Source organism: Rattus norvegicus, chromosome 17 (genome assembly GCF_021556685.1).
Source record: "Rattus norvegicus strain SHRSP/BbbUtx chromosome 17, alternate assembly SHRSP_T2T, whole genome shotgun sequence".
Classification (NCBI taxonomy): Eukaryota; Metazoa; Chordata; class Mammalia; order Rodentia; family Muridae; genus Rattus; species Rattus norvegicus.
Window position 1 is genome coordinate 26,412,154 of NC_141550.1, and position 22,454 is coordinate 26,434,607.

Here is a 22,454-nt window from a genome sequence, read left to right on the forward strand (position 1 = left end):
ATACTATTACTCTGCTTAATGGGCACACCATTAAAATGATTCTTCACGATATACCTATAGACTGGAGCATCTCTCAACCCTCACAGAGAAGCTTCTTCTTCCAATAGATGACAATCAGAACAGAGACACACTGTCAAGATGCAGAGAACAAAAGAGTGCAGGGCTCATCCTTAAAGGGGGACATCTATACCATACCCCTACCCCCCGCCAGGCCTCAGTATCTTTGAGGAAGAGGGAGAAGAAAGATGGCAAGTTCCAAAGATGTTAGATGACCCCAAGGAAATGGTATTTTCTAAATACAACAGGGCAGTTGCAAATATAAACTCACAGAGGTGGTAAAAGCCCAACAAATCTGTGCAAACTCGAGCCAGATCAAATCCTAGTGGGCAGCAAGCAGTATGTTCCACCCTACCTGAGAAGCTATTGCCATTTGCTAGCTACTGAGGGAAAGAAAGTCAGTGTTCTTTAAGGGTGTGACTCCTGGTAGGTTACCCATGCTCTGGGGCAGGCTCTACACTAAGAATATTAGGACAATACAAATTGGACTGGAGAGTTTCATTTTGGTTTGTTGTTGTCATTGTTTTTCTTCAAGAGAGAGAGCGTGAACCATAGAGTGGGGTAAATCTAAGAGGAGCTGGGAATGAATATGATAAAAAACGTATTGTATGGAGTTATCAAATAATAAGAATATTATATTCTAAAAGACCAGACCTTCAAGAATGACAGGGAGCAGAGAGGGGAAGAGGTGGGGCTTATCGGGTGGGTGCCGAGTCATCAAAGGAGATTGTAGGACACCTTCCTATCTCTCCTTTTGCCTCTTGGCTATCATGAGGTGCAAATACCGGGTCTGCCATGTGCTCTAGCTATGATGGACCGTGATACCACAGACCCAGAGCAGCAGGGCTTAGTAACCATGGGTTGAAACCTCTGAAGCCAAGAGCCGGAAGAAGCCTTTCTTCCTCAAGAGTTGATAATTTCAGGGTTGTTTCTCTCCAGTCTTAGAAAGCTGACTCACCCAATGGGATGTTTAGACTATTCACCGGATCAAGCCTCACTTTACTCATTCAAAATGGAGAGGATGGCTGCCCCCAGAACATGTGGTTGGGGTGCGGCGACGTCTAGAGTGTGAGTAAGGAGCTCTGTCAAATTCAAGGTGCTTTAAGGACAAAATGGCGGCTCGGCTTCAGCGGCTGTGAACAAGCGTCCAAACCAATCAGATTGCAGTGTCAGCTTGGCAGCGCCCGTGAGTAATCTCATCTCCCCACTTCCCAGTTCCTCTGGGTCTCCCCATCTTTGTCTTCTGCTTCTATCAGGTCGCTCTTGGTTCTGGCATTATTTCTTTACTGAGGTGGACCTTCAGTTTGGCTAACCCGGACCCCTTCCTGTACATCCCCTTCGCTAGCCTAAACCTTTGCTAGCTTTAGAAATGTGACTTCACCTGGCAGTATGAGACTATCCTAATGTTCCTCAGCGCTCAGACACTGGCAATCCAGGGCAGTGACTCACCCTCCCAGAGGAGAGGGTGAGGCTGCCGAATGTAAACAGAAAGCTAGCAGCACCTGAGTTGTCTCGGGGAGGAGCTCTGGGCTCCTTAAAGGTACTGTGGAGTGAGGGCTAAGAAAGAGATCATTGTAGGCTGCCTCTCCGCTACCTCATCAGCTGCAGCATGAAACACTGAAAGCTGTGGTTCAGCAGCCGGCTCCTTCCAGTTCCGTGGCTATGCAGGGAGCTTTCCCCTTATTTTAACGGCAGCCATTTAGAAGTGAGATTTCTCTTGGAGCCCACTGCCATCTGCCTCCTTCCCTTCCCAGCACACCTTTCTCCACATTCCGCACCTGCAAACTGGGAAAGGGAGCAATGGATCAACTGGCAGATGTCTCATTCATTATTAGCAATATCCTCGTTCTGTCCTGAAGGACAGCCACTATGAAAAGCTTCAAGTCCCTGTCTAATGGTGCCCTTGTGGGGGTGAGGGGGGCTGCTTTAGCCTTGAAGTGGCTTAGGCGATTGTAACAGTAAGTTCCCACCACCCTACCCCACCCACACCCCCTGCAACACACATGTAACCCAGCAATGGATGTGGTTGCCTTATCTCTACTTAATGCTCAGCTCACAGTCCAAGATAAGGCATCCAAACAGATTCTCTCAAAGAAAAGTTAAAATCAGAGATGGCCAATGGGTGTAGGAAGGAAGGAAAGGGGAATGGGAGAGAAAGACAGGAGGCAGAGGGAAGGGGAAAGGGTGACAGGGAGGAGGGGCGGGAGAGGGAGATGGAAAGAGAGGAAGGGAGAGAGGGGAAAGAAAGGATGGGGGAGGGGATGTCAGAATGGAGAAAGAAAATGAGAGGAGGAAAAAGCGAGGGAAAAGAAAAAGGAGAGTGAAGCCATGATCTTGGCCAAGGCTCTCCGGTTCCTGATTCCCACGCCTCCTTTTTGCTGCATACACACCTCCTTTTTGCTGCATAGCTTCGACTGAATTCCACAAGACCAACCTATTCCTGTAAACAAAGTCCTACCCGTTGTTTAAACAAATTCTGGTTGATTTTTGATAGTGTAGCTAGAGTGGGCTTTGGCTCACCCCTTCCCACATATCTCCCCTTTCTTGGCAACTACCTCTATAGTCTATTCTGCTAACTGCGCTTTCTCTTCAGGACATGTGATTCCAGGATGCAACCTATGATGCAGGTATCCACCTACATATTAACCCTGTATAATCCAACCACAGTCGATGGCTCATGATGGACCTATCATCCACCAAAACCAGTATAGTATAAAGAGGTTTTAACAGAGCTTCTGGAACTTTCTAGAACAAACGCTCTCATGTCTTGAGTCTTGAGGAGGAAGCTTATTAATAGCGGTATTATAAACACCAAGAATAACATCATGGAATGCTAACTGGAAGGTTGGAAGAGAAGCTTTATCATATCAAATATTACCTAACTGTCAAATTAAAGCACTGTTAAAGTCTGCCTTCCTCAGACTCTTCAGTGGGTCCCTGTAAGAAATGTTTAACTATGTTCTTGAGATGCTGCTCAAACATGCCTACTCTCAATTGCCTTGAGTCAACCTAGTTAGTGTGTTTGGAGAGCATGCAAACAACATAGGAAAAGAGGCTTTGACCGGAAAGTGGGAGCTTCCAAGATGTTAGTTTTCTTTGCCACTAATTACCTAAGGAACCCCAGATAAGTGATGGGCCCTCAAGCCCTGACATTTGCTTACAGAAGTGTTCCCTTCCGGCACTAACATTCTAGACTTCTGTAGGTCTCGAGTGCCAACATTTATCAAATCCCATGGGGGTGATTTTTAACAATGTAGGTGAATTATACCAGCTTCTCACTTAGAACACATCAGCAAAAATAGAAACACTTATTTCCATTCAAACTCTTACTGTGAGGTAAGAAACTCAAAGTTGTAGCTACGGCAGGCAGAAGGGAAATGAATATATTTGAAGAATCGTCCAGCTGAACCCTGTTTATAAAAGCCAATGCACAAAAATCACCCCTGTGTAGTACCAAGAAATCCTTGTCTTGGTGGCCCCACTGGCCACACCCAGCTGAGGAATATCCTTCCCCTGACTGGTGTGGTTGTGGTTGGCTCTAATAATGGAAGGAGCGGCTGGCCCGTCAGGCTCTCTGAAAGGATCTCAGGCTGTGATATCCAATTCTGGCAGAGTTAGCTGGAGAATGCATGCCCTCTTTAGAGTTAGGATTTGTTACTGATATCATTCTTCAAGACATTCTTTAATTGTTAGAGATTGTTTTGTTTATTTCTGTTGTGGCTTGGTTACTGCAAAGAAACTAAAACCTGCCCCAGCCCTGAAACCCAGAGCTGAGACTCCAGGTTCTCTCAATGGAAAGAATAACAAAACCCACACAAGTATAATTGACTTGTACCACAAAGAGCACATAGAAGTGTGTGTGTGTGTGTGTGTGTGTGTGTGTGTGTGTAAGTCTGTATGTGGTGTGTGAGAATGTGGTGTTTGTGTGTTGATATGTGAGAGTATCTGTGTATGTGTACGCTGTATGGTGTGTGAAAGAGTGTGTGTAAAAATCTGTGTGAGTGTGTGTGAGTCTGTGGGTGTGAGTGTGTGTGTAGTGTGTGTAAGTCTGTGTGTGTGAGTGTATGTAAGTGAGTGTGTATGTAAGTCTGTGGGGGTGTTATATGTGGTGTGTGAGTTTGTGTGTGTAAGTCTGTATTGTAGTACATGAGTGTGTGCTAAGTCTGTGTCTGTGTAAGTTTGTGGTGTGTGTGTGTGTATGTGTGTGTGTGTGTGTGAGAGAGAGACAGAGACAGAGACAGAGACAGAGAGAGACAGAGAGGGAGAGGAGAGAGTTGGAACCACCATACAGGAGTCAAGCTAAGACAAGACCAGGCATACAGATTTACTTTTACCAGAAATTTCGAAATAGTCAAGTGTAGAGCAGGTTTCAGTACACACTCTTCAAAAAGCCTCTCCCCCAGACTGAAACATCACTGGTCAACCACGAGCTCAAGAGAACAAAGCAGGAAAAACTCCCTAGATCATTATTTGGCCACTTACCAAGGATATCTGACAGCATCGGTGTATTGGGCCTAAGTTCAAGACCGACATCTAGCCTCTAGCCGTGCTTGGAAAATAACCCTGGAGAAAAACATAATGTAAAGAAGCAATGTTACATACATTTCTTAACTACTTGCAATTCTCTTAATGTTCATACGCAAATTTAAGCCCTAGAAGAGACTGGAGCATTAGCCAGGCTATGATAATTTTGTGGCTACTTGGCATATCTATACAAAGTTATACAGAAAAGTAACTTGAAATAGAACTGTATCTCCCACTAGGGATGCAGGATTTATTGAGACATGGTTCTAGCCACACACAAGTTCAGAACCAAGTATAAGTACATGGGCCCTTGTGCTGGCTAGGTTTATGTCTACTTGACACAAGCAAAAATCACCTGAGAGGAGAGAGCCCAGGGTGAGAAAATGCCTCCATAAGATTGTGCAGTAGGCAAGCCCTCAGAGTTAGCATTTTCTTAGTGATTGATGGAGAAGGGTCCAGCCACCATGGATGGTTCCAACCCTGGGCTGAGCAAGCCAGTAAGCAGCATCCCTCCATGGCCTCTGCATCAGCTCCTTCCTCCAGGTACCTGCCCTGTGTGAATTCCTGTCCTGACTTCCTTTGGTGGTGAGCAGTGCTGTGGAAGTGTAAGCTGAATAAACCCTTTCCTCTTGGTAAGGTTCCTCTTGAAACCTTGGTAGTGGTGTTTTATAACAGCAATAGTAACCTTCATTTTGAAGGAGAAAAGGGCTGTTGAGGGGTTTCTGGAAGGTTCTACCTCACCACCTACCTGTTGAAGGGTTATATTACTGTGAAGAGGCACCAAGACCAAAGCAACTGTTATAAAGTTAAACATTTAATCAGGCTGGTTTGCAGCTTCAGAATTTCAGTCCATTATCATCATGGTGGGAAGCATGGTATGTGCTGGAGGAGCAGAGGGTTCTACATCTTGGTATATGGTCAGCAAAAGGAGCCTGTGTCTTCTACACTGAACATAGGAGCTTGAACACACGAGACCTCAAAGCCCACCCCCATTGTGCCACACTTCCTCCAAGGTCACACATCCTATTAATGCCACTCCCCACAGGCCAAGCATTTAAACAAATGAGTCTGTGGAGGCCATTCCTATTCAAGTCACCACACCACTTGAGTGGAGACAGTGAAACTTATGGCAGCAGTGATGTTCTCATACTCTGCCAGTGTCCTTCTTCTCAGCGTACATTCTCATACATCAAGGTATACTGAGTTTGTTTTGAAGAGAAAAAAAAAGGAAGGTCCCTGTTTGTTTTTCACAAGGTGAGGGGTGGTACAACAGCTGCATGTGCCTGCAATCCTAGGACTTGGGTGGTGGGGGGCAGAAAAATTAGGAGTTCAAGGTCATCCTACACAGTGATGGTCAGCATAGACCAGCAGTTCTCAGCCTGTGGGTCTTGAACCCTTTGACAAATCTCTGTCTCTGAAAGTATTTACATTACAATCCATCACTGTAGCAAAATAACAGTTATGAAGTAGTTATGAAAATAATTCTATCATTGGGGGTCACCACAACATGAGGAACTGTATTAAAGGGTGACCACATTAGGAAGGTTAAGAACATCTGGCATAGGCTATAAGACCCTTGAAGTGGAAACCTAAGGGTTCTTTGGAAAAATCAGTTGTGTTAGATGGTGCTTTACTGGGGCAAACACATGAAGACATGTTTTCTTGAAGCAGACACAGGTGAAAGGATGTTCTGCTAAAGCAAGCATGTGAAAAGACACATGATGAAAGATTCTTCTATCAGGGCTCTCATGTATGCATGTATTGGTCGGCCTTACATTGCTTAGTTGAGCTCCATTTATTAGGATGCCATAGAGAGAATTACACCAAAAAACTTCTGGTGGTGTGCTGTGGCTTCTTGCCACTTTCATGGGCTCAGGCTGAGTGTCAGGGTATGTCAGCTGAGACAAACTTCCAAGCTGAGGCAAGACTCATGGAGGACATGTGATGTTTGGAGAGAGTATAAATAGGGCCCAACGAACAGTGATGGAGCTGAGCTTGGCTTGCTGGTAGAGCTAGCTGTGCAATGCTTGTTGGTCTCCAGTCTTCGCTGATCTTTACTTAGTTGAGAAAGGCACAGCCAAGAACTTCTCCTGGGTTCCTCCTAATCTGAATCCATCCTGCTTACTTGTGCTGATTTGGCTGAGTCCTGCTAGGTCATGCCACTGCTAATGCTATCCTGACGCTACTGAACTGAATGGCTGCTGTATCCGTAAGGTGCTTTCAAGTAGAGAGAGCTGCCCCTGCTAACCTGTGAACTGAACTGCTGACTTCCTGACAACGCAGATGGGATTTGCTCCAAAGAACCATTTCTAAACAGGTCCATTTCCCCCAAATCCTTTCTTTTCCATTACCTCTGGTGGATGGTGGGATAGAAGGGAGGTTAAAGCATTAAAGAATCATCATTAACAGTAGTCTCAGAAAAATTAAAGTCACAGACTCTTGTTGAAAAAAAGGGATAGGATTGCTGGCAAGATGGCTTACTCAGTAAAGTGCTTGTTATGTGAGTCTAAGGACTTCAAAGTTAAAAACAACAACAAAAACCCCAACAGTGCAGCTGGGAGTGCCTATAACTCCAGTACTGAGGAAGCAGGAGAATTAGTGAGCTCCAGGTTCTGTGAGAGACACTTGCTTCCACTCCTAATGACCTGAATTCAAGTCACAGCATAGAAGGAGAAAAATGACTCTCACGAGCTGTACTCTGACCTTCACATGCATACTGAGGCAAGCATGTACCCACACACATACACACAGACAAAAGAAAAGGAAAAATGATGATGATGATGGTGGTGGTGGTGGTGGTGGTGGTGGTGGTGGTGGTGATGATGATGATGATGATGATGATGATGATGATGATGATGATAGAGTATAATTAAGGATGACTCAACAGTTACCTCTGGCCTCCTCTGCCCATGCACTCACATGTACATATACGCATAACCTCCATACACAATAATAAATAAATAACAAAAAAGATGTCCTTTATTTTTCAATTTAATATATATTTTATTGATACTCTGAATTAATTTCATATCATACACCCCAACCCTACACATCTCCCCATCCCTTCATATCACCCTTCACTTTTCCTCTGTCTCAGTTAGGGTTCTACTGCTATGAAGCTTTACACTATTACCAAGGCAACTCTTCAAAAGGGCAAGATTTGATCAGGGCTGGCTTACAGGTTCAGAGGTTCAGTCCATTATTATCAGGGCAGGAGCATGGCAGCGTCCAGGCAGATGTGGTGCAGGAGCTGCTGAGGGTTCTACCTATTCATCTGAAGGCAAACCCAAAAGACTGGCTTCCAGACAGCTAGGACAAGTGTCTTAAAGCCAACACCCACAGTGACACACCTCCTCCAACAAGGCCATACCTCCAAAGAATGCCACTCCCTGGGCCAAGCATATTCACTCCCCCAAAATAAGATTTGATGATGATGATGATGATGATGATGATGATGATGATGATGATGATGATGATGATGATGATGATGATAAAAGACCTTGTCATGGACAGTGCTGTGACACACTATTTTCTTTTGTTCCCACATCTTTACTTGCAAATGTTCACTGCAATGAGTCTGGTTCCAGGCCTCTGGCTTCTGCTGCACTATCTATATTGGATCCTCAGGGGGACTCCTCCTAATAGCCCGTTGTTGCCCTGCCTGTTCTCGGGCTTTGAATCTGCATGACCAGCCCTTTCACATACTCCAGCAGATCATAAGTAGGGTAGATGATGGAGCGGACCAACTCACAGCCCCAGATCTGGATTGAGAGGTAGCTGAGTTGGTCAGCCTGCCAGCTCTCCTATACCATCATAAGAGCAAGCTCTCCAGCACTGGCCCCTGCTGGCTCACCCAGTGCCACAACCAACAGTTGGCAGGGCCAGTTCTCCAGCTCTCAAGTCCTCAGGGCCAGCTCTCCCACCTGTCAGAGGCAGCACCTGCACCACCAACACCCTGGCTTAATCAGCCAATGCTGCACCCAGTGAGGGGCAGGGATAGCTCTTCCTCTCTCATGTCCTTGGGGACAGCTCTCCCACCTGTCACAGGTGGCAAAGGGCGGGGGGATCTCTCCCTTACCCAAGCTACCCCAGGGCAGACTAGGGGCAGGGCCAGCTCTCCTGCACTCCTGCCCTTGGAGATGGCTTTCCTGCTCTCTACCTTCAGGGTCCCCAGGTATGGGATGGCGCCAGTTCAGCCCAGTGCCTAAGATAGCAGTCCAGATCAGGGACATCTGCATGGTCTTTGGTGGTAACATGGGCCTGAGACATCAACACAAAACCCAGCTGCCATAGGGCCATTTACCCAGACATGGTCCCTGGCAGCAGACCATGGACCCAGACCAGACATGACCCATGGAGGCAGCCTGGGTCCAGGACCTCACCATGGCTTCCCACAGCTGCCTGTTCCTCAGTGCCATCGAGTCTCCAGCTCCACTTTTCTCCACAGTGCATGAGCTCCTCAGCTTCCCTTTCTCTTTCCACTGTGTGCTCTCTTCCTGTCTCTTTATCACACATTTGTCCGTTGTGACACCTGCAGTAGGTGCTTGAGTATCTTTCTTTCAGCCTCCCCCTGGCTGGTGTGGCTGAGGCACAGGCTTGGGTGTGTTTCTTTTGGCCAGTGCAAGATGGACCACAGCAAGTGCCTTAATCTAATATTTATAAAGAGATTAATGTTTTATTCCTATTTAATCAGTATACAATAAAATTGACTTTGGGACTGGCGAGATAACTCAGCATGTAAGAGTGTTTGCCGCCAAACCTGACAACCTGAGTTCAATCTTTATAACCCGCACAGTAGAAAGTATTGACTTTTTCAAGTTGTCCCATGACCTCCACACAGGTGTCATGGCATGCACACACACACACACCACACACACACACACACAGAGAGAGAGAGAGAGAGAGAGAGAGAGAGAGAGAGAGAGAGAGAGAGAGAGAGAGAGAGAGAGACTCTTAAAAAATAAGTGACATTTTGGGGTATAGACTTCTAGGAATCAGAATGCTGACTCATCAAGATTCAGAACCAGACAATCCCAAGAGAACCATGACCTCCTAGGCAGTCTGGACTATGCAGTAAGATCCTTAAAACAATGACAACCAAGATTTAGAACCATCCAGCATCCCCAGTGCCCCATCTGTCCTCCATGGCAGTCATCACCTCCCCCACATTGAACCTCGGGCAACCACCGATCTACTCCTACAAGTCCATGTCACGTAAGAGAAATTACACAAAACGTGGTCTTTTGGGGTTGCTTCTTTTACTTAACACTGTACATTCGAAAGCAACACATGTTGTTACACGAATCAGTGACTTGGTCCCTTCCTTGCGGAATGGTACCCTGGCTGATGACTACACCATTCTATTGATACATCCGCAGTTGGGAAGATATCTGGGTATTTCCTGTTGTAGAATGATTTTGAATCAATGTGCTACCAACATTCACATATAAATTTTATATGAAAGGAAGTTCCCTGGTCTCTTGGCTAAAAACCTAGGCATGGCTTTGCCAGACTGGAAGGTTTATTGGTTTCCCTCCTTTTTTCTGCGTGGTGGGTTTTAAACTAAGGAAGTGATGATGCTACCAGTGTCGTTCTGCAAGCCGGTAAAGTATCCTTAAAAACAAAGCACTCTCAGGTGCCATAGCACTCATGCGGGGGCTAAAAGACAGTTTGCAGGGATATATTCTTTCCTTCTAATAGAATTTTAAGAATCAACTCCAAGGAACCCTTGGTAGTTGTTGGCATTCTGTTTTAAACAAATTTGTTTAGCTTTTACTTTATAAAGTTTGCCACTATACAAACATTTTTAAATATAGAATAAAATTTGTGAGTTATTTAATGAGTCTTGATCTCAAGATTATGATTGAAAAATCTCCTTTCTACTGAAAAATTATAAAACAAGCTCTCGCCATAAGATGACGTGTCCAATTATTTTATTATTGCTTTATTGGGTTTCAATGTTGATTTGCCTGGAAGAAATTTTTTTAATTAATTAATTAATTTCATGTATGTGAGTACACTGTCCCTCTCTTCAGATACACCAGAAGAGGGCATCAGATCCCCATTACAGATGGTTGTGAGCCACCATGTGATTGCTGGGAATTGAACTCAGGACCTCTGGAAGAGCAGTCAGTGCTCTTAACCACTGAGCCATCTCTCCAGCCCTGCCTGAAAGAACTTAAGATGAGGCTAAAATTAAAAGAATTTGAAAATGGCACATGAAAATCCTAAACGAGAATGAACTAACTTTTACATTTATTTATTGCATACATGTGGATGCACAGGTAGCATGCTATTCTTGCGATCAGAAGACGACTTTCTAAGTAAGAATCAGTTCCTGTACCACATGAGTTCTAGATAGAGGCAGGTTAATGGATTTGACAGAAAGTACCCTCACCCACAGCAGCATCTCACTAGCCCCATTTAATAAACTTTTTAAAAGTCGTTTTATTCAATTATTTTTGTTTGTTGTGGAAACAGGGTCTTGCTATCTCTGGCTGATCTGAAACCACCCACTATGTAGCCCCAGTTGGCCACAAACCTGTGTCAATCCTCCTGTCTCTGCTTCGGATCACAGGCATGAGGCCTAGTTGGTAGCTGTTATTTAAATTTAGATTTCTTCTTGTTTGTTTGACTCATAGGTTGGTTTTACAGAGCTGGGCGTTGCTGCTGTGTAGTTTATATATTCAATATTTGTGATTCTTTCCCCCCAGGCAGATCTTGAACTCATTTTTTAAATTTTTGAATCTATTTATTGTATATATGTGTGCTCAGTTCAGTGATAGAGTTCACCTAGGTTCCATTCCCAGCCCCGGGGACAGGAGTCGGGTGTTGCTTCTCAGTAAAATGTGGTATCAATGTCATTTCCTGACCTAGAATTTCAGAATATAAATTCAAACAGCATGGTTTGATTTTGGACAATTAAACTGGATCCTGATATCACATACCCGCCTCAAAAACGAGTTGGAAGGAAAGAGCTTACTCCTTTAAAGTTGTCCTCTGACCTCTACGCGAAAATGACACGTGGGCCGAGCCAGTCATGACCACACCCCATCCACACCTACACACATATTCACAATAAGTAAATTTTTTAAAAAATTTAAGTGAGTTTAAGATCTTCCTGGGTCTCAGACAAAATAAAAACATAACAAGTTTTTTTTTTTAAGATTTATTTATTATGTATAAGTACATTGTAGCTGTCTTCAGACACACCAGAAGAGGGCATTGGATCCCATTACAGATGGTTGTGAGCCACCATGTGGTTGCTGGGATTTGAACTCAGGACCTCTGGGAGAGCAGTCAGTGCTCTTAACTGCTGAGTCATCTCTCCAGCTGCCACAAGTTTTTTTTTTTTTTTTCTTTTTTTTTTCCCCCGGAGCTGGGGACTGAACCCAGGGCCTTGTGCTTGCTAGGGAAGCACTCTACCACTGAGCTAAATCCCCAACCCCCACAAGTTTTGTATATATGAACTACACAGCCGTGGTTCTCAATCTTCCTAATGCTGCAACCCTTTACAACCCTCAAATATAAAATTACTTTCATTGCTACTTCAAAACGGTTACTCTGCTAGTGCTATAAATCATAATGTAAATACCTGGGTTTTCCCAGTGACCCCTGGGAAAGGGACATTTGACCCCCAAAGGTACCAAGACCCATAAGTGGAGAACTGCTGCTATACAGTAAATCAAAGACAGCAAAAAGAAGAGAGTATGAGAAAAAAGAAACATACAAGGAACTGATGATCTGAAACTTGAACACTAAACTTTATTCCAATTTTATTTAAGCAAGGCTAAAACCAAGGTTTAATGGCTCTTATAGTTTCCCCTTAGGCAAAAAGTCTGGATTCTGGCAATATTTGACAACATGATATTATAGTACACTTAATACAGGTTAAACATCCCTAATCCAAAATTTCCAACCCACTAGTTAAGTCTTTGCAGATATGCTCAAACCTGAAAGACTTTGAAATTTAAATGCTTCTGGTCCTAAACATTTCAGAGCAGGGACTCGGGCTACATCCACATAACTTGTGGGTGGCTGGACTGTCAAGGTAGCTTCCGCTGTCCTTAAGCAACCTTGGAAGCTGGCACAGCAAACCGTTAGCAAGCATTACTAGCAAGTGGTAAGGATGTCACTGGTGGTTCTGTGAGACAAAAAGGACAATATAATCACAGACCACATAAGACAGTGGTTCTCAACCTGTGGATCCGGACCCCTGTGAGGGTTAAATGACCCTTTCACAGGTGTCACCTAAGACTATCAGAAAAATGAAGAAATTTACACTATAATTCATAACAACAGCAAAATTGCAGTTATGAATTAATAACAAAATTTTACAGTTGGGGTCACCACAACCTGAGGAACTGTATTACAGAGTCACAGTGTTAGGAAGGTTGAGAGCCATTGACATAGGGCAAAGCCCCATCCAACTTCGTGGTGTAGATCTGTCCTCCATCAGGAGGGCTCTTCACTGGTCTCCTTCCTAAGTTTCCCATCCTCCTTCTCACGGCTCTCCCCGTCACATAACCTCTAAAAACCCTCCAACCAACTCTTAGCACACCTCAGTAGAGCCAGAGCTCAGTGAGGAGCCATATTGTCCCATCAACAACTTCTCTGGTCAACATCATTTCAGGTTAACAGGCCACATAGGAACTGCTGAGCTGCCATTTTGAATCATTGACAACAATAATGCTGAAGAAAAAAATCATTAAGTTATAATGTTAAAATAATCTGTTTCTAGCTTGTTTCAGACATTTTACCTTCTGTAGTGGCAGCAGGGGTGAACAAGTAGACATGTTACTTCCCTTCTTGCCATAACAATGAGAACCTGTCAAGAACCTGACAAGAAGCAACTTAAAGGGGGAAAGCTTCCTATTGGCTCGCAGTTTGATGGGCTCACAGTTTGATGGGCTCACAGTTTGATGGGCTCACAGTTTGATGGGCTCACAGTTTGATGGGCTCACAGTTTGATGGGCTCACAGTTTGATGGGCTCACAGTTTGATGGGCTCACAGTTCGAAACAATAAAGTCCTTCACAGTGGGGAAGGCCTGGCATCAGGAGTATGAGGCACCTGGTCATAGTCCAAAATCAGAAAGCATCTGTAAACCGGAAATGGAGCCAGACAGGGAAACCGCAAAGTCCAGTACTAGTAGTCTATTTCTTCCAGCAAGACTCCACCCCCTAAGGATGCCACAATGTTCCATAGCAACACCACCAGCTGAGGACTAAACACTCAAATACAAGAGCCAACCCAATGTGGGGAGTGGGGTATATTTCAAAAACTGTGTCATCACACACACTTCTCTACTGGCAAGGAGAGTTTCCAAGTTCTTTCCAGAGGATATTCCAGCTCTACAGCTGGTAACATCTGGTACCCAGGGAAAAGGATGTCCCTATTCACAGAGATCACTAACTGATTCATGACCCCAGCATGAATCTGTCTGGGCTATTCCATTATCCACCCCACATCTCTCCTGATTACGGGCTTGGGAGAAAGGGATGGGAATGAAAGGTTATTTCGGTAACTCCAAACCTGGTCCCTTTTCTTTGATTACAATTAGGTCAGTATGAGACACCAAATGAATGTCTATGCAGTGTCTCTCAACCTACCTAACGCTGTGACCCTTTAATACTGTTCCTCATGTTGTGGTGACCCACACCCCCCCAAGATAAAATTACTTTTTTAAATTATTTTATTGGATATTTTTTATTTACATTTCAAATGTTATTCACTTTCCCAGTAAAATTACATTTGTTGCTACTTCATAAGTGTAATTTTGCTACTGCTAGGAATCATAATGTAAATATCTGTGTTTTGCAATGGTCTTAGGTAACCCCTGTGAAAGGGTCATTTGACCCCTAAATGGGTTGCGACCTACAGGTTGAGAACCACTGCTATGGAATGCCAGGGCTCTATATGTTTTGGAGAAAGGAGCAGAGAAGATAACAGTCATCAGATTCTACAACCCTGGCAGAAGGAAGAAAATTAGAAGCTTATTTAGATACCAAAATCACAGGACTGGGGAAAACTCCAGCATCCATGCCGAATAGCTCTTCATGATAGATGGGGCACTGTGGTCCAAGGAAGTTAAGTCATTTTCCTGACATCATCAACAGGTTCAGAGCACAGTCAAAAACCCAAAGTTACCTGCAGGAGTAATTATTTCAACCAGAGGCCACCAAACTACTGGTATGCTCTTCCTTTAAACTTTAAATTGCTTGCTAAAAAGATCTTTGAATTATGCTATCTTACTGTTATGAGCCTTCATTTCTGATTTCTATTCAAGGCAAAATGACTTGTAACAGCATATTGCTATACCACAGATCAGGGCTTTCCTGAAGCAAGCTCTCCCTGGCAGTAGATGGTAATTAGCACGGAGCCCCACAACTGGACAGTGGGCAGGGATTGAGAGATTGGAACATGTGGTCCTAAATGGACGTCTGTACCTCGCCCCTCCCCTCGAGGCTCAGGGATCTATGTGGAAGAGGAGGTGGGAAAACTGTGAGAACCAGAACTGATGGATGACTCCAAGAAAACGGTGGAGACACATCTGATGCACACATGAACTCACAGAGCACGTGCATAAGCCAGACAAAATCTCAGCACAGAGAAGGAAATTCCACCCCTAACCAAGAAACTGCAATTGACAGCACTAGGAGAAAGAAAGTCAGTTTAATGTTCCGAGTGACACTGGGCAAATCATCCCAGGGTAGGCTGCCTGATCATAATAGGCTAACGCAAAACAGATTGTGTGTGTGTGTGTGTGTGTGTGTGTGTGTGTGTGTGTGTGTGTGTGTGTGTGCTTCTTTGGGTGCTGTTTGTTTTGGTTGTTTTTCAAGAGAGAGAATGATTATGAAATTGGGGGAGTATATGGGAGGAGTTGGGGAGGAGAAAGACTATCACTAAAATATAGTGTATGGAAATAATTTTAATGAATAAATAAAAGAAAAAGATTTGGGGCTGGAGAGATGGTTCACCATTAAGAGTACCTCCTGCTTTTCTGACAACCTGAGTTCAGTTCCCAATACCCATACTAGGTGGCTCACGACTGCCTATGAACCCAGTTCCAGGGGATCCAGTGCCCTATTTTGGCCTCCAAGGACACAAACATGCAACTGTCATATACTTACACACACGTACATGCACACGTACATGCACACTCACATGCGCACACACATGCACACGCACATGCACACACATGCGCACACGCATATGCACACGCACATGCACACACATGCGCACACACATGCACACGCACACACACATGCACACACATGCACACTCACATGCACACTCACATGTGCACACATGCACACTCACATGCACACATGCACACACATGCACACACACATGCACACTCACATGCACACACATGCGCACACGCACATGCACACACATGCGCATGCACATGCACACGCACATGCACACACACATGCACACACACGCGCGCGCACACACACACACACACACACACACACTGATCTGCCAACATGGAACTATGGCTGCATCCATTAGGTGGACTCTGAACTTCCCAGACCCCCACGGTCCTCAGGCATTCCCAGCACATCATGCCTGTTGGCTTCCCCTTCCCCACGACTCTGCATCTCCATGAGCTTTCATGGTTGGATTGAGATAGCTGATAGAAAACATCGACTCCAATCAGAAACATGGCTCCTTTGCTTTTTTAACTCCAGCAACTCACAGCATCTGCTGCATGATTGGCACTTAAGGCACACTGACTGTTTTAAATGAGTGTTAAGTTGAATGGATTATTGTCATAATCTATTTTATGTTGCTTTAACAGAATACTACAGACGGGCCACTTTACAAGCCATATGGGTTTCAGCAGCTCGTATCCTCGAAGGCTAAGAAATCCATTATCAAGGTACCAGTTTCTGCTAAGGGTCTCTTTGCTGACTCCTGTGTGCATACCAAATCCAGAAAGTACAACATATGAACCTCAAATCTTCCTTTTCTCAGAAAGCCACCAATGTCACCATGGGGCTTATCCTCATGACCTCATCTAACCATAATTGTTGGAGAGGCTATTTTCAAAAGCCATCAACGCGCTAACAGGAGAATTCATTTCCAGAGCTTAAACTTTTGGAAGAGGCACAATCCACACAACAAAACAGAGCTTTTCAACAGATACCAATGAGAAGGCTCACAATCTTTCTTTGGCTCAGTTTTGGTCACTGGTCTGTTTGGGTCATTAGCAGTTTCCATATAAACTATCTAGAAGCCTGTCTTTCTCTGATCTGAATGAGATTATTTAAAAATTCATATATTTGCGTGCTTAGCCATGAAGAAGTGGCACTATTTGAAGGGGTTAGAAGGAGTAGGAGGTATGGCCTTGTTGGAGAAGATGCAGCCTTGGAGGAAGTGCATCACAGGATGTGGGGTTTATATCAGAACCAGACTTTCTCTCTACCTACAGATCAGGATGTAGGTCTCAGCTACTGCCCCAGCACCATGTGTGCCCCCATGCTTCCTGCCGGGATGGTAATAGACTAAGTCTCTGAGACCGGAGTCAAGCCCCCAGTTAAATGCCTTCCTGTATAAGAGTTGCCTTGGTCACGGTGTCTCTTCACGCCAATAGAACGAAGACTAATCCACTCTCAGCCTCCAAGAATCTCAGCTTAGCAAAGGTCCACCCTAGTCACAGTTCATTCTCCTGTGCTCCTGGTTATACCAGAGCCTTACAATTCCTCTGAGGTACCAAAGGGCTAACATTTCTTTCTAATAAGAGCCCCATATTTTTAACTCTGCCAACTCTTGCTTCTAAGACAGGCAACATACAGAATTCCTTAGCAGTGTAGAAGGAACTCCACTTGGCTTGGGCTATATAATTATCCCTTTCCTGGCAATGTACCTAGCAACTGAGTACCCTCCTACCTTCACCAAGCTGCCCATATTCTACACTCTGAAAAATGGAATACATTTCTCTTTCCTTGTAATCATCAACAGTTTTTATAAAAATGTATTCTAGAACATGTCAGACACAGAAATGAGGGCAACAATCTGGCCTAGACTGGTTTGAGATGCATATACAATAAAGCAAACTCTGTCTTCTGAGTGGACTTTCAGAGAAAGATTCCCATATATCACCTTATGCATATCACAACTAGGCATGCATCTGATTAAGGTCAGATGCACTATGGGAAAGGTCACTCACAGTAGAGAAAAGCTTACATAATCCAAGTCTGTTGACCATAACAGAAAGCCATCCATGCCACACTCATAGCAGTCAAATCCCTCCTCCTCCTAAATATCAGAAAGGAAGCCCTATGCAATAACCCAGGGTCCTTGTGCACTCTGAAATCCAGGGATCTGCTGCTCTCTTCAGCAGTGGCTCAGGGATCACATAAATATAATGTCCTTGCTACTTTGCAATCCATGTGTGCTTCCCCAATGCTTTGAATAAGAGGCGAAGAATCTAGAAACACCTGATGCAGACCATGACTACCAGAAACACTTCTGCTGTGCCATTCTTTAAGCTAGCAAGGAACACCCTGGATGTTTTGTCCCTTTCTCTCATCTCCTGCCTGACTGTATTTCCTCTGATCAGAACCTTCCACTGGTTTTCAGACTTAAAAAAAAAACTGTTTGATGATTTCACAGCTCTGTTCACAAACATTTTAGAGTCCAGCATGGATTGTTTGGCAGCTTGTAACAAATACCCTAGGTCAGAGAGGTTTTTACTTTTCCTTTGATGGTGTGTGTTATGAATGATGTGATATGTGTCCCACCATTTAAAGATATATGTCAACGTTTACTAGAAATGTCAAATATGTCGCTTCTAGAGCAAGTGTCAAGAGGAGCGTAGCTACCAGACACTGAGCTTTCCTGCCTGATGCTCAAGCTTCATACTCAAGCCTGCTGAAAGCGTAAGTCAGCTCTAAACTGCACACACTTCTACAGTGTACCCAGCCCTGGGTGTCTAAAGTGAAACGCCACTGGCAGGTGAGATAAGAGAAAACAACAGCAACAGCAGCAACAGCAGCAACAACAACCCTGCTAGTCTTATTAAAATAGCAGTTGCAAATAAAGTTGAACTGTCTTTGAAAGTTGGACTTCCCTGGACATCTGCCCTTCTGCGTGTACTGACGCTGCCAAACACCCAGAACCGAAGTATAAATTGTGTGTTGCTTAATCTGCAAAATCTGCTCATGGAGCGTAAAGTACAGAGTGGAGAGGCGGGGGCTGACTAAAGCTCAAATGTGGAATCCTTACCACGGACGGAAAAATGTGAAGAAAACAGAGAGATGCGATCAACTTCGACCGGCCTGAAGATAAAAACAGAGAGAGAGAAGCAAGCGATGGGGGAAGTAGATGGAGCTGGCGGCTGCCTTGAGCTCAGAAATGAACAAGAATTAATGTTGCATCCTGACCTCCCTTAATCTCATCCTACAGTCTGTCCCCAAAACACCCACTCTCTTCAGGACTCTTGTCCTTATGCCCTGCTGGATGAAAATTCTGAGGCTATGATGTAAAGAAGGCATACAAAATGATAAAATAAAAAAAAAAAGAGGGAAGTGCTTTATGAAGTAAAGAACAATGACAGTGAATGCACTGGCATCAGAATGAACTGTGGAGAATGGATATTACAATCCCATTTGCAAAAAGAAAAAAAAAAACCATCAACAATGAAGGCCAGAAGGCATCCTGGCTTTCTCATTCCCGCCCCTGCCTTGTATCCTGAAGGAAATAAAGGACCATTGAGAACCACACCCTTCAGAACTATTGCACTCAGACGAGTACCAAGCTGCTGCTGGACTGACCCCCCCTCAAAAAAAGTGGGGGGCATTAGGAGATTCGTGGGAGAAAAGCCAAACTTCCCCACCATGGGCTGCGTCAATGACAGGCTTAAAAAACAAAACTATTTCCGGGAGCTACCCTAGCAAAACAAGCAGACACCTTCAGAGGCACGTAGTCAACACCCGTGACGGTGACATTCTCCTACCACATTCGTTTACCATATGTCATTTTTATGGTGCGATCCGCCCGCTGAACCAGGTCACACAGGTTAGCAAGCTGCCCTATCCCTGCCGTCTCTGAAGTCTGTCTTACTCAGTGGGTGTGCCCCTCGTCCTCTCTCCCTGTCTATTTTCTGACTGATCTATTACATAATATCCTCTAGTGCCTTTCCTCAGAAATGTTTAGTCAGTCAAGTACAGTCCCCGTGCTCTGCATCCAAGGCCATCTGCAAGCTGCCTACATTCACTAGTTCCGTCCTGTCTCCTCCTTCTGCACATACTCGGAAATCCTCTTGTCTTACTCCATTAGGCTCAACTGCTGTGACCAAATAGCTGAGTCTAGTTACTTTGTACAAGGCAGGGGAGGGAAGGAGAGGTATTTTGTCTCACCATTCTGGAGCCAAATTACGCTACTGTATCTGGTTAGGAGTGAGTCATTCTACATTGTAACAAGGTAAAAGGTATCATGAACATGTCCCAAGGTGGTTGCAGGCTTTAAGCCAACCTGCTCTTATACCAACCAACTCAGTCCCTCCAAACTGGCCTACCCCCAAAGAAAAGATATGTGTTCTCCCAAGTGTGACGACACTAAGGTCCTAGTTTCTACCCTCTAGCTGCACCTCTTGGAGGTTCCGTCCCATCAACACTACTGCCATGCCCAGCCTCTACCACATGAACCTTTGTGAGATGACCTGAATCCAAACCACGGCATGCCTCAAGCGGTTTACGGCTCCTTCCCAAGTATTTCTTGAGTCTCCTACCTTAATGGCTCTGGCAGTGCGAGTCCTGTGCTCTGGGCCCCTGTTAAAGTTTCCTTCTTTTAGGGTAGAGAGCCTAACTCGGGGCACAGGAATGCCACCATCCCAATGGGGAGAGCAAGGCACTTCCCTCAATGAGTTCTGAGCTTTCTCTTGACTTACCTCATGCTTGCTTCAAGCACTTGTGACAAAGCTTTAATTTGCTTCACACGTCAGGCAAACAAGTATACTCTTATGCACCCTAGGTAGTCCATAAATGGCTCTTTGAATATTTGAGATAAAATTGGGCTTAACTTCAAGGGTAAAATTTATGTGTTAAATTTTAGGACCTCTCAAATTAGTTTTGCAGAATCAAAGAATATTAATATGAGAGAGAGAGAGAGACAGAGACAGAGACAGAGAGACAGAGAGAGACAGAGAGAGAGAGAGAGAGAGAGAGAGAGAGAGAGAGAGAGAGAGAGAGAATAGTTCTCCACTGTACAGATAGAGGCCTGGACAAATTATACAAAATTAGAACAACAAAACAACCAAAACAAGCAAACACCGAGAACAAGCCTCCATATGCAGTGCTAAGACCTAATATTAAAATGCTGATTTCAGGATATCTCTCGAGAAAATGCTCATGTTTCTTAGCAAAACATGAGAAGGTCCCAGAGCTTAGTCTGCAGATGTGAAGACTGCCTAGAACTCCTAACAGCTCCAGCATGGCATGCATGTATGTCTAAAGCTATTGTCCTTGGTAAGCAGGGAATAGTCCACGAAGATCCTTGGTCTTGAACTCATAGAGATCCCCCTGCCCCAGCTTCCTGTGCTTTTTGTCTTCTTTCTTTCTTTCTTTTCTTCTCTTCTCCTTTCTTTTCTTCCTGGCTGAGATGACACTCACTATGGAAACCAGGCTGGCCTTGAACCCATGACGATGATCTGTCATCTGCCTCTGAGGAGAGGGATTACTGAAGTATAGCATGAGGCTCAGGAGAAGGCTGAGCTTTAAATCACTGCCTATCTTCATTTGGCTTTCGCTTTCAACTTCTCTAACAGCAGCCCAGGCAGCAGCTGGCTTCTGCTTTTCCTTTCATGTGGATGACTGATCACACTCGCATTGCTAAGATTATGAGGTTTATGACAGGAATTTCAATCTAAAAGATATACACTCCTACCTCGGCTTCCAAAGAAGGCAGAAATACACACACAAAGGGATTTTAACTCCTAACCTTCCATTTCTCCTCTCCCCCACCGTTTCTTTTTCATCTTTTCAGATTTACTGTCTGCTAACATAATAAGGAAAAGAGCAAAATGCCTCTGAAAATGTCTCCTAGATTGGACCCTGTGCCCTTCCCTGTGCTTAGGCTGAGTGTCTTCCAGACACTGGATCCCTCCTGATAGCACAAGGCTGCCATGCAGGCAACCCTCCCACTTTACAGGCTGGACTGGGGTTCTTCTGTTCCTGTACCTGTAATCCTCACAGAGGACAAATCACCTCCATAAAGCTGGCACTTTCTTCTTTGTGCAACCGACCAGCTCAAATGCGCAGCCGTCCTTGCAGAGCATCACCATGCACGTCAGGACTCCAGCAAGTCTGAGCTCAGAGAGGCGGGCTGGAGACAACCTCTATCATATTTACATTTTCATTTCTTCCACCGGCTTGTGCCCACATGCTATTTAATACTGGTTAGTGCCGATTCCTTTTGTTTTGGGGACTGTACCTAATGTACATTAACACTAACTTAATTTGTTATTGCAGGCGGGATAAAAAGTTCAGAGGAAGAAGAGCTCTGTCCATGAAATGAATGAAGAGCAAATGGTTCTGGGTGTATATGCCTGAACCCAAGAGCGATTAGAAGAAGCAGAAGTTTGGAGAGGAAAGCCAGACAATGGCCTAAGCTGTGGGAAAAGCTGCTCCAGTATGCTTTCTGTTACTGAGGTAAACACCATGACCCAAAGCCACCTAGGGGAGGAAAAGGTTTGTTTTAGTTTACACTTCCAGATGACAAGTCCATCACGGAGGGAAGTAAAATATCAACCAGAAGCAGAGGCGGGAACCATGGGAGGAGGCTGCTTACTGCCTCTCTCCCTGGCTTCTACTTAGCTAGCTAGCTTCCTCACATAGCCTGGACTCCTTGCCTGGTCCTGCCAAAGTG

At 44.6% G+C, this 22,454-nt stretch overlaps 1 protein-coding gene and 1 long non-coding RNA gene across 5 annotated transcripts in view; one reads left to right on the forward strand and one right to left on the reverse strand.

Moving 5' to 3' along the window:
- The window catches only part of Bmp6 (bone morphogenetic protein 6), a 255,105-nt gene that overhangs the window by 179,478 nt on the left and 53,173 nt on the right, over positions 1-22,454 (reverse strand). For all 4 annotated transcript variants that reach the window (XR_015640641.1, XR_015640640.1, XM_087589870.1 and 1 more), the window contains one exon: positions 4,540-4,620. Coding sequence is in view for 2 of the 4 variants with exons in the window: in XM_087589870.1 (XP_087445996.1) it covers positions 4,540-4,558 (19 nt within the window). In the remaining 2 variants the exon portion in view is untranslated. The remainder of the gene's footprint in view (positions 1-4,539; positions 4,621-22,454) is intronic.
- Positions 758-22,237, forward strand: LOC148000082 (uncharacterized). The gene is made up of 4 exons (XR_015641561.1): positions 758-1,243; positions 16,387-16,467; positions 18,386-19,607; positions 22,058-22,237. It is a non-coding gene; the product is annotated as an uncharacterized LOC148000082 (long non-coding RNA).